Source organism: Triticum urartu, chromosome 6A (genome assembly GCF_056163025.1).
Source record: "Triticum urartu cultivar PI428250 chromosome 6A, HENAU_Tu73, whole genome shotgun sequence".
In the NCBI taxonomy this organism is placed as follows: domain Eukaryota; kingdom Viridiplantae; phylum Streptophyta; class Magnoliopsida; order Poales; family Poaceae; genus Triticum; species Triticum urartu.
In genome coordinates this window covers 573,049,356-573,061,658 of record NC_141878.1, presented here as the reverse complement: position 1 = coordinate 573,061,658, position 12,303 = coordinate 573,049,356, and the positions used below count along the sequence as shown (strand labels likewise).

The 12,303-nt window shown below is 47.3% G+C and overlaps 2 protein-coding genes across 2 annotated transcripts; both read left to right on the top strand.

Annotated features, from left to right (window-relative positions):
- The first annotated feature begins 6,197 nt into the window (after positions 1–6,197).
- LOC147966483 (uncharacterized) lies at positions 6,198–7,214 on the top strand. The gene has a single exon (XM_087530845.1). The coding sequence runs from the start codon at positions 6,198–6,200 to the stop codon at positions 7,212–7,214; it is 1,017 nt and encodes a 338-aa protein (XP_087386971.1).
- Positions 7,215–9,686: 2,472 nt separating this feature from the next.
- Positions 9,687–10,585, top strand: LOC125512862 (uncharacterized). The gene has a single exon (XM_048677933.2). It carries the CDS (start codon positions 9,711–9,713, stop codon positions 10,233–10,235), a length of 525 nt encoding a protein of 174 aa, XP_048533890.2. The 5' UTR covers positions 9,687–9,710; the 3' UTR covers positions 10,236–10,585.
- The last annotated feature ends 1,718 nt before the right edge of the window (positions 10,586–12,303 follow it).

Below are 12,303 nucleotides of genomic sequence, written 5' to 3'. Positions count from 1 at the left end.
GAATGAACATGTTGGTTATAATGCCAAGTTACTACATATTATATAAAACAAATGGCTACATCATTTCTATGTTGATCTAACTACCATTCTATGCTTTTGGACAGAGTATGTACGAACAAAACAGAAATTCATGTGAGTTCAGGGATAGGGGCGAGGGGGGCTCGGACGAAGATGGGTCATCGCCAAGAACGAAAAACAAGCATTTAACAATCCCAGGGAGGCATTGACTTTTGGCAGCAATGGCGATCTTCTTTAGTAGCCTTTTACTTTTTGTTAATGTTTATTAAGCTTGGGAGCTGATCTGTTGCTCCAAACAGTGTTTATAATTTATCTCCAACCAATAAACACTTCATTCAAGACATAATTGTGAGACTATTTTTACAAGAATATGCTTCCAACTTCAAAGTTTTGTTCAATTTTCAGATGATGGTTCGTTTGATGCCCACACACTAAATAGTGGCTTGTACTAATTTTCATCATTTCAACATTTTCAACATAAGGAATTCTATGGGCATGTGTTTTTCTCACTTATATCTACCACCTTCTCATTGCAATATCTTCCATGGTTTGGCTTTTATTTTTATAACATTGGAAATAAAAGAAATATCATAGCCAAAATTTCTTAATTTTATGACATTATGATAAAAATTTAGCTCATTTGGCGGCCCCCTTCTCCCTTGCGGGGCGCTAGGAAGCTTCGAGCCCGAGCCAGAGTGCCTTTGAGTTTTTGCGCTGAAGGCGCCTAGCATTGGACTCCTCCGTGGTTAGCGAATGCCGCGTGACCTCGCGGAGGAGTGCCTTCTCCGGGTCGACAAGGACCGAGCGTGCACACTGGCAGGAAGAGTTGGGCTCCACCATGGCCGCGGCCCGTTGCCGCGCATGCTGGGCTGCCTTCGCCTCCAAATATGGCATGTGCATCCCCACGGGAGCCAAGAGCACGAGCACCCAGTGCTGCTTGGGCGGTGCTGGCAACGAAGGGGAAGGGGAGATGGCCGCCCTGCTCTAGGATCTGGAGCGGCGCAGAGCGGGACGGGCGAACACTGCCTGCATTGCATCGGTGTGACCCGGAGGAGCCGGCGGCGAATGAGACAGAGCTCGAGCTCCCACCGGTGTCCAACCGCAAATGCTAGATGGTATTGCAGAGCAGGAGCTTCTCGTCGTCGGACACGTCGCTGCTAGAACCGGCGTCCTGCTTCACGAGGTCATCCAAGTCCATGGGATCGGTTTCGCTGCCTGAGTCGTGGCTAGACCTGGCCATGGTGAAGCAGGCGGAGAGATTGGGAGAGGAAGTGGAGAAGACATGAGGGGAGCAGAGAGGGCGAGAGGACTGAGAGTGACTATGGTTCGTCCGAGTGGGTGGGGTTTTTATGATGACGACAGTGGGAGCATGGTGGGCCAGAGTGGGCCGGTTCGACATGGCGATGGTGCGTGGGCGCGTCTAGGCCGGATATGGAGACTGCCGATCAGTCCAGGCGTTTGGGCCGGTTTTAAGCAGCGTAGTTGGATGCGGTTTTTGCGACCAAGCAGTGACCTGGCAGCCCACCCAGACGTGTGGGGCGGGTATGGTGTCCAGATGCTCCAAGACACGAATAAGGAAGTCAGAGTTGTGTCTCAGGGAGCAAAAGAGCAAAAAAGGAAGTGAGTTTTGAGAGTGCTGGCGCATACGGAGCACTTGAATGCTACCCGTCTGTCTGGAAAATTACATATTCAGAATCTAACAAGTTCATGGATACATGGCGGAGTTAGAATAACTGTAACAAGTTCTCCAAAGGAATTACTAGTACACAATTAACTGTGACGCAGGGGTGAGGATAGTGCCTGTCAGGCGAGACAGACGTAGACGACGGTGCTGTCTGGCGATCCGGCGAGGCCATATGTAGACGATGGGTGGATGGAGACCATGTACCAGAGTAAGCATGAGTCAAACATGTGATCAGAACCACAAAGCTGGGCCCTGGAGCAGTCCTCATCACAATTACGAAATGGTTTTGTTCGTTCTCATCATCTTCAAGGAATTGCAGACGAGCACATGGGTTCACACTTTGAGAGTTTTTACATCCTCTCCTATTCCACATCAGTCTTCCAATTTGCCGATGCAGAAATCCTCAATGATGTCGAAGACTCATGTGCCATGCTGCAGGCTGAAATTGCGTCAACTTAGTATAGTTATGTGAAATATAGTTCTTAGTACAATGCCATGCGAGCTTCACGTGCTCCTGAAAAGTATAATGGAATAGAAATACAAGTAGGAAAAGTCAGATCTAGCTCTCCATGTCAAAACTAGCCAATAAGAAACATCCACATAAGTGTTGTTATTTAAACTAAAATTTTCTCCTTTGAACAATCCATCAGCTAGAACTATAAATTTACTAATGCAAATATGTATTGTCTTGTTTTGGATAACAACATCATGTACCAAGATATCATGGATATGGACCAGTAAATTTTTTCAGAGGCAAACACACACAGTTTCAGTGATAACAGAAAATAAAATACATGGGCACTAAATTACGAATATGAATCAAGTGATTTGAGTCGAAATTATGGATGAGAATAAGGCTCGGGAAATTGGCAGCACACCTTTTCCTTAAGCTGGTTGGAAGCTACATGTTCAAGTTTTACCAAGGTTGATTAACTTGAATTGTGGACATGCGAAAACATAATTAGAACTGTCGTTTGTAATCAGTATGGGGCAAATGACAACGCTTAAATATAACAGTTATATCAGAATACATATTACAATTCATAAAGTATAAGGTCCCAAATTCAAAACCAGGCATACCTGAGCAGATGCCAGGATATGTGACAGTACCACTTCCAATATCTGATCCAGTTCATCCTACTACTGCAAGAACAAGTTCTCTGAGTGCAACATCCCCCACAACCCCATAAGTGTCATGGACGAACTGAAACAATAGCTCTTCAACCTACCAAACAAAAAGACCTCACAGGCGATGCAGCGCATGCCGATAATAACTTTCACACCACACCACCAACGAAAGCACCCCAAGGACTAGGTGATTATGCTAAGTAGATGTTTCCATGATCTAGAGAAGTCATAAGCTTGCTCTCAGTATACTTATTTGATTTTCAGTAATAAAGCAAGCTAGATTTCAGATTTGGACTCTCACAGCTACTCTAATCAGGTGCTGAAATCAATATATCTGAACTAAAGAGGATTACATTTTATCAAACATCCCCCAGCGCATAAACCATACATCTTCATCATATCGCAGGGGAGAGCTTAATTGTGAGCACAACCCAATACATGAGTATTCTTTGTTTCCTTGGAAAAGACATGAGTATGCTAATCACCACAGTAAGCATGAACATAATATGTTCAGATTTGTGAACAGGCAAAAAAAACAAAGTTGTAGTACTAGAGCGTATCGGCAAATGTATTCCTCTGAACTAACAGCTGGTTGGGCGTTGTTGAGTGGCAATCACACCATGGGACTGCCATCGCGCAAACATGCGGATCAGAAGAGCTAGTACAACACGCATGCAGTTACCTGTAGTGGGAGGGAAGGTCGCCGGCGGCGCTGACTCAGGCAGTAGGGTATCCGACGTACGGTGGAGAGAGATCATCTGTCCATGGCGGCGGGTTGAGGGCGGTGGGGCAGCCGATGCTTCGGTGCGCCGCGATGTACGACCTGCAGTACTGCCGGCCGGCCGGAACATTGACGGCAGGAGCGACACCAAGATATCGGATTGCTGCTTCTCGCTTGGATCGGGTCCGCCGCGCGGGGATGATCCGAACGGCGCACCGCCTAGCCATCTACGAGCGGGATGTGCGGCAGCGGCTATGCGAGGAGAATTGGATCGTGGAGATGGCCTCTGAACGTGCCGTAAGGAACGGAAACGGACGAGAGATTCGGTTACTATTATACCCTTTTACAGAAAAAAGAATTCTTTAAATGATTTTTCGAGATCCAATGGCCAGAAAAAATCAGAGTAGGAGTTACATGAAATTACAAATCGTAACTCTACAATCACCGTAAAAGAGCTCTACAATTATACTTCCTTCGGTCTTAATTACTTGTCATGGAAACGGATGTGTCTAAATACATACATTTATATCTTTTTTGCGGCAAGTAATCCGGGACGACGGGAGTATATGCGTTTTCTAACAACTCTATAAAATTATGCGAGTATAGGGACAAACGCAGTATGATCGGGAGATCCACGATAATACACCGAACTGGGAGATCAACTACATTTTTTTGAGGGGTGGGAGATCAAGGCAGAAATCACATATTTGACCTGAGGGCCAAATCAAATCACAAATTGACCTTGTTCCGAAAAAATTTCACTCTGCTGACCCTTTCGTGTGGCGCCCGACAGCTGGGCACCACACACTACTATGCAGTGCCTCTCTCTTGGGCGTCGCACCTCCTGCCAGTGTGGCAGCTCTGGTCCAGTTGCAGCCCCACAAACAGCACTGCAGCGCCTCAGGCTTAGGCGCCACACTTGTAATGTGCAGCGCCTAACTCTTGGGCGCTGCACAGGCTGTGTTCCACTTAGGCTGGCCCCACCCTCTCTCCCATCCCACCCCCACCCCACACACCCCACCCCACACAAACCCTTAGCCTTGCGCCCCTCCTCTCTTCCCCTCTCCCCCCTCTCAAATCCTTCTCAAATCTTGCAAATCCGAAGTATTTGACCGTGGATTTCGAAGCCAACCCCTCCCTTAAGGTAATCTCCTTCGATCCCCTCGTTTTCATCCATAGGAATTGTCACATTTGCTCAAATCTTGCTACTTTGGGGAAACCCTAGTTTTGGCTTGGATTTGCAAATTTGTATTGAATCATGTTATGTTTCTTTGCTAATTTGGGTTGGTTAGGCTTTCATAGTATGCTAGGGTTAGGGTTATGTGTGTTTGATGTTGGTGTTAGGGTTATGCTATGATTAGGGTTGTGGTTATTGTTAAGTGGGGGTTAGGGTTATTAATTCATATATATGTTATGGCATATGTATTTTGTGCAAATATTTTTGTTAAGTACTTACTTGATATATGTGTGTTTTTTATTATTGTAGGGATGGGGAGAACATGTGTTTATGTTTATCATGTGGATAAAGAGGCCTTTTTGAAAGGCAATGTTGAGCCGGACCCGGATGAGCTTGACATGGTGTTTGAGAGTAGTCCAAGCTATGCGGAGCTCTTGGACCAAGTGAGGAAGGATTTGAATTGGATGGACCCAAGTGACGTTGTTGAGTTCGAGGGAAGGCATAATGTTGGTTTTGGAATGCACATCCGTTGGAAGACAATGCGTGTGAACTCCGAGCAACGTTGGGTTGCATACAAGAAGACGGTTGCCGAATCTCTAGACAAGGCTCTTGAGTTATTTGCCTCCAAGAAGGTTGAGTCTACTTTGAATTTGGACTTGAATCGGAACCCCTCCCCGTTGGTTGCTAGCACTCCACCACCCATGAACCAAGATCAAATGAGTGAACCTCATTTCACGCAACAAGATTGGCCAACATTGAGCCCGACTCCAAACAACCAAAATGAAGGTTTTGAAGAGGAGAATGATGAGTACGAGGAGGATGACAACGAATTTGATCTCCATGACAACAATGTGGGTGATCTCAACCAATATCATGTGCTAGAGACAATGGACCAATCCATCCCTTTTTCCCGTGCATATGCATCGGACTCGGATGATGATGGTCCCGATGAAGAAGTTGATGAGGAGGGGTTCACACCGAAGGAGGCCCAAGCATTCAAGAAGGTATTCGGGCGGGATCACAAGACACCATTGTTCAAGGATCTTAGTCTCGCGGATGAAGCCGTTGTGGATGGTGGCAAATGCATATCTCTTGGAGCTAGGCCAAGTTCTCACCGTGATTTGGAAGACGGCAAGAACGGGATATATCCCGGTTGTGAGTTTCAATCCTTCTTGGAATTGAAGATGTGACTCGACAACTACTCGGTTACGCATTATCATCCACATAAAGTGGCCAACTCGGACGTCAATGTGCGTTACACAGTCAAATGTGAAGTGCCAAGTTATTCATGGATTGTGCGTGCAAGGCCATGGAAAGGAGGTTCCACTTGGCGCATAGTGAGTTGTCTACCAAATCACATGTGCCGGCACAAGAATGCGGATGGCAAGCTTGTGTACCAACAACACAGACAACTCACGTCCGAGTTCATCGCTTATAGGCTTTCCAACCAAATATCCACACTTCCAACAATGAGCATCAAGAGTGTCATTGACCTTGTGAAGGCCATCTTTCATTACAAGGTGAAGTACGGCAAGGCATGGAAGGCAAAGCAAGCCGCATTCAAGAAGTTGTATGGCAATTGGGAGGAAGCATACAACCGACTCCCTAGGTTGTTGTTAGCTATGGCCACCACAAACCCAGGCATGGTTCACGTGGTTGAGCCTCATGGGCACCAAATATTGATTCACAATGGGAGGACCGTCCGAGTATTTGGCCGTGCATTTTGGGCCTTTGAGCAATGCGTGAGGGCTTTTGAGCATTGTCGGCCCGTCATCGCCATTGATGGCACGTTCTTGACCGTACAATATAAGGGCAGTTTATTGGTTGCAATAGCAAGTGATGCCAATAACCGGGTGTTGCCTTTGGCTTTCGCTTTGGTTGAGGTGGAGAACAATGATAACTGGGAGTGGTTCTTGCGTCAATTGAGAACAAGGGTATTACCGGCTGAAAGAAAAATTTGTGTCATATCGGATCGCCATCCAGGAATTCTAAATGCGGTGGTGGTTGACATTCCCGGACATAGAAAGTTGCACCATCGATGGTGCATGAGGCACTTTTGTGCAAACTTCTATAGGGCATGTGGTATCAAGGAGTTGGCCGATGATCTTCAAGATTGTTGTCTCGCTTTCACCAACAAGCAGTTTGCCATATTGTTCAATGCATTGCTCAGACACAAGAAACTTGACCCCGGTGGTCATGAATTTCTCAGTAAGAACATTGTCGAAAGGAATATGTGGGCACGTGCTTTCGATGAAGATGGCCGGAGGTACGGTCAAATGACAAGCAATATGGCAGAATGCTTCAATAAGGTGCTCAAGGGTGTACGTGCATTACCCGGGACGGCAATAGTTCAATACACATTTGACAAGATGAATGGATACTTTTTGAAGTATTCAATGGAGAAGAATAAGCAGATTGCTGGTGAGAACAAGGATAAGCACAAGTACTATTTCCCATCAAAGGTTGAAGAATGGTTGAACTTTTAATCACGAAAGGCAGACTCCCAAGAAGCTGTACTATATGACGACAACGAGTGGAAGTATGAGATGAAAGAGCATGGAGGAACCACAAACGATGGCCACCAACACGGAGGCCGCGCTTTCAAGGTCTCCCTAACACGGTGTGATTGCAACTGCATGAGGCCATCGTTGCTTCATCTCCCATGCTCGCACTTGTTAAATGCAGCCCGTGTTAGGAATGTGGACGTCAATCACCCTATTACCGTGAGGGAGTCCAAGTTCTCAATCATGACAGTAAAGAATACATGGGCTCCCCGGTTTCAGCCCAAGAGCTAGGCGCTGCATATTACAAGTGTGGCGCCTAAGCCTGAGGCACTGCACTGCTGTCTGTGGGGCCGCACCTGGACCAGGCTGCCACGCTGGCAGGAGGTGCGACGCCCAAGAGAGAGGCGCTGCATAGTAGTGTGTGGCGTCCAGCTGTCGGGCGCCACACGAAAGGGTCAGTAGAGTGAAATTTTTTCGGAACGAAGTCAGTTTGTGATTTGATTTGGCCCTCAGATCAAATATATGATTTCTGCCGGAGATCAACTACATATGCAGCCGCGGAGACAAAGGTCCGTGCGCATGATTGGAGATCGAAATCGTCCACGGCCGGTCGGCAGAAAGTAAACCTAGAGCGTACACTGGTACTAGTTCGTCTGGCCCGCTCTGCTTTCTTCAACAACAGGAAAAGGGCGCCACGATACAAAAATCAGCAGGCCGAGCATCAGCCACCGAGCTAGATGATGCAGGTCGACGGCCCATCCCCGATAGCTGCTCCGGATCCAATCGACAAGGTGGGTGCGGCCAGAGTGAAAAACAAAAGACTGGCCAAGTAGCCCCCGCCGGAGCCAGCTGTCGCGGCCGGCCGGCGCCACGCACCCCCTCCGACCATGCAGACGTCGCCCGCGGCGGCCTGGACGTGTCTCCTCCCGCGCGCATGGTCCTGGGTCCTGACCCCGTTCGTTCGTTTGATCTTGTAAATTGGCGCAGCACCAATAGGTTTACGCGCCTGCGTGCATGTGGCCAGGGTGCCTTCAGCAGCACACGGCTGTAACTAAGCCCGAGTAATTAACTTTGCGAGGATTAATTTAGGCATCAGCCGACGCAGGTACCAAGGGCAGCAGCTTGTCGATCATAATCTTTCGACAGTAAAACAAACGAAACGAAGAGCAAAGACAGGAAGGGAAAGCGAACGAGAAACGGATGGGCAGGGAAAGAGACGCCCACCTTTCTACCGGAACCGGAGGAAAGCCAGACGCACAGCCGTAGCAACAGCGATCAGATCAGACCAGGGCATCTTATCGTGGATGATCGAAAGTGATCGTGCCACCATCGCCGGCTCCACTCCGTGATCGCTTCCTTCCCACGGACTCCACAAACTTACATGGGCAACATTACGGCGACTGATTCCGGCCGATGCTACGGTGTCGAACGTTCAGAGGTCGGCCGGGTTTCAAGCAAACCGGAGGCGAACCCACGGCCGGCGGCTGTGGTCCGTCGGGTCGCTGCCGGCTGCTGGCGCGTCACGTCCATCAGGACATGCTCGTGCCAGCTTCACCATCACCTGCCTCGCTCTCTACGTTCCGAGATTAGTTCCCTTTTTCTAGGACGGTTCTTCCAGTGTGCCCGAACCGGTTTACGAAAGCAACATGCCATGTGACGGGTCCAGGCAGGACCGGTGGGCGGTTGCACGCAGGAATCGGGGTTGGCATTGCCGAATTCCAGCCGAACTGGCACATGCGCGGTGTGCTCCTCCTGCATGACAGTTTTTTTTTTTGAAAGTGCATGACAGTTTTTCTGAAGAAGAGGAAACAACCATATGTTCCGATTTATTGATGCACAAACTATCCCATCAATACTTCTTTCTCCGTCCGAAAATTCTTGTCTTAGATTTGTCTAAATCCGAATGTATCAAGTCGCATTTTAGTATTAGATACATCCGTATCTAGATAAATCTAAAATAAAAATTTTAGGACGGAGGGAGTAGTATATTTTTGTACTGTGCGCAGAATAGCGAGATTCTGGTCAGCACTAGTTTTTAATGCAAGAAATTGACCAGAAGTTTGACACTGAAATTAGTATTCAAAGCAAGCTGGCCTAGCATCCACGAGACTTACGGACAATAAGTCACGGCGAAAGCTTACGGGATTATGTGTCCCCCTCCTAATCTCCCACCACCTCCTGATTTTAAGTGTGGGGCCATCTGCTTTTCAATCAACGGTTCCCATGTCAGCCTGTAGGTTCTTGTCCGCGAGTTTGAGTCGGTAACTGTAGCAAAGCTCATCCACGACCGATTCCAATGTGCTGCCGTACGCCCAGACTCCAGGTTCTTAACGCCCATGATTTACCAAACTGCCCCTCCCCGGCCTATAAAATGAGGCCAACCGGCTCTCATCTCTGCTTACCCAAACCGGCAGCAAACCACCGGAGCTCAACTCACATACCAAAGCCACCGCCCATCCACCTCTCTAATCTCTCATCATGTCGACGACGTCTGCCTCCCGGCCCAGCGGCCCCACCCTTTTGATTCCCTTTCCCAACTACCAATCTGCCTCGCTCTCCCGTGTCAAGCTCTCCGTCGGCGGCTCGTCGGTCAAGTCCGTCAGCGTCTCATCTCCCCCCTCCTCCCCCACTGCCAAGATCCGTCGGTCCTGCATGTGCTCCCCGACGAACCATCCAGGCTCGTTCCGCTGCAGCCTCCATAAGGAGCGCAAGCAAGAGGCCCCCGCCGTCGGCCGCAAGCCCGACTCACCGCCTTCGCCGCCGTCGAAGCGCACGGCGAGCCCGTTCGCGCAGCTTGTCCCCAGCGGCAGCGGCTGCTCTAGACGCTCATACAGCGGGCTGGCGCAGCGCGTTCCCATGGGGAGCGGGCACTGGGCGCGCAAGGCGCTCGTGCCGTCCCACGCGGTGCAACAGCTGCAGCACCGGAAGCGAGTGGTGGAGCAGTTCCACGCCGGGCCTAGCCGGCTCTCCGCCGCCTCCATGGCCGGCCGTAGCAACCAGTAAAAACAACAACATCGTCGACATACCATAGCAGCAAGATACGTACATACTGAACATATTGTACATAGGAAAGGAAATCCCCGAATAATTCCGATCGCTGTATAGAAGGAAGATCGGTGGGATCAGTTGGAGTTTTAAGATCCAATTCGATTCCGGGCTGCTCAATTAGCTAGCCAGTAGATACTGTACATACAGTGAGCCGCCTCTTCTCCGCTTCGCTGCACATAGAGTGAGTTCGTCGTCTCTGCTCCACCTCCACTTGTACATAGAGTGAGCTCTCGTCCTCTCTGCCCGCTAGCTGTGTATAGGCCTTCATTTTGCTTCTGGATATACATCAATACATGAGTAACAAATTGTAGACAAATACATGCATCTGATCTATTCCATGGCGGCAGGCTTATCCATCCGTGGATCATGGATGATTTGCCGCAACCACTTTCTGCTTCTGTTTTTTTTCCGACAAATTCTGCTTCTGTTTATGTTCATGTTCCTGGGGTGTGGATGCGTCTCGCTCCTGTTTCAGTTTTGGATAAGCTCCGGAAAGGATCAGTGGCGTCTCGCCGTCGCTTGCCCCACCCGTGCGTGCCCCCAGCCTGCCGGATCAGGCCAGCAAACTTGTAGCACGGGAGAAATCCCCCGACGAGATTTCTGCGGAACTTCATGGCGCGCGCAACTGATGAACCGAGGATTTTTCTTCTTTCCCTGCTTGCGAAGTACGTACTAAAATAAGTATTTTGATCAGGCCAGCAATTTGCAGCTCACGAGAGAAATCCATCGATTCTGAAGACATTTATGTCGAAGTTTCATGGCGCGCTCAACTGATGAACTGAGGACATACTAGTACAATGCCCGTGCGTTGCCACGGGCTTTTGAAATATTTTGCTGGAATAATATAAACATAATGCATGTTAAACTTCACATGCTAGAGAAAAGATAACACGAACACAATCGGGTAATAATTGAAGTACACTTTACATGCAACGTAAATTGATAACAGAAAGGCAATTTGAAGATGTATACATATGACTGATTATCCAACTAAAAATCTTTACAAATTAAGATCTACTTGATGTGCTTAAGAAATTCTCAAAATATCAAAATTATTGTGTTTAGCTCCATTCGCATAATATTTGAGTAAGTGTAATAAAAACTTCTTCCTCGAATCATACCCATTCCACACAAGCAATATATGTAGTTAGCACAAATACTTCACGTCAAATGTCTTAAAATATGTAATAGAGAGTACTCACGGTACAAACCGGACGAACAATTCTTTACCATCCCACCAGAGCATAAAATAAAAAGTAAAATAGCCGGACACATCCCTGCCATTTCCTAAACTAATTTTATCTTGAATATAGTGATAAAAAAATGCCTGTATTTTGAATGTTATGATAATGAAATATATAAACTTACCAGTCTATACTCGTTGGAATACCAAGTGGAAATAACGCTGTCATCTAGATACATCTGAATGCCCGTGCGTTGCCATGGAACAACAAGTTTAAGACATTAATAAAAAAATCATTTTAATTCACAACATGTCACTTGCAGCTTATGATTTCTTTGGAACAAATATCATTATGTATTACTGTTAGACAAAATCATGATTACTCTTAAGAAAAAATCCATGACTGCATTCAAATTTGAGGTGGTATAATTTTATGACACATAACACGTATATTATCAATTAAATTTGGTGGTCAAAGTTAAATCACACAGAGAGTATATACACGCTACTTTGCTTACAAAATTTGATCTATGAATACATCTTCTCTTCCCCCTTGCAATCCATCTCCTCAGCTTTGCCGCAAGCTTTTTTTGCAATAAAAGCCACACTTCAATAAGAAAAATGAGAAGTACATCATTTGGTAATAACCACACATTCAACAATGGACTTGAATGTCACTAACTCTGCTCTGCACTACAACGGGATCTGCCTTTGCCATACACGACGCTTTCAGCAACATCACAACAAATGCTCTGTCAGCTAGCTAACAATCATAGAAACATCTGTCATAATGGTTAAATGGTGCTTTTGTTGACACTTGTATACATATCGTCGACATAT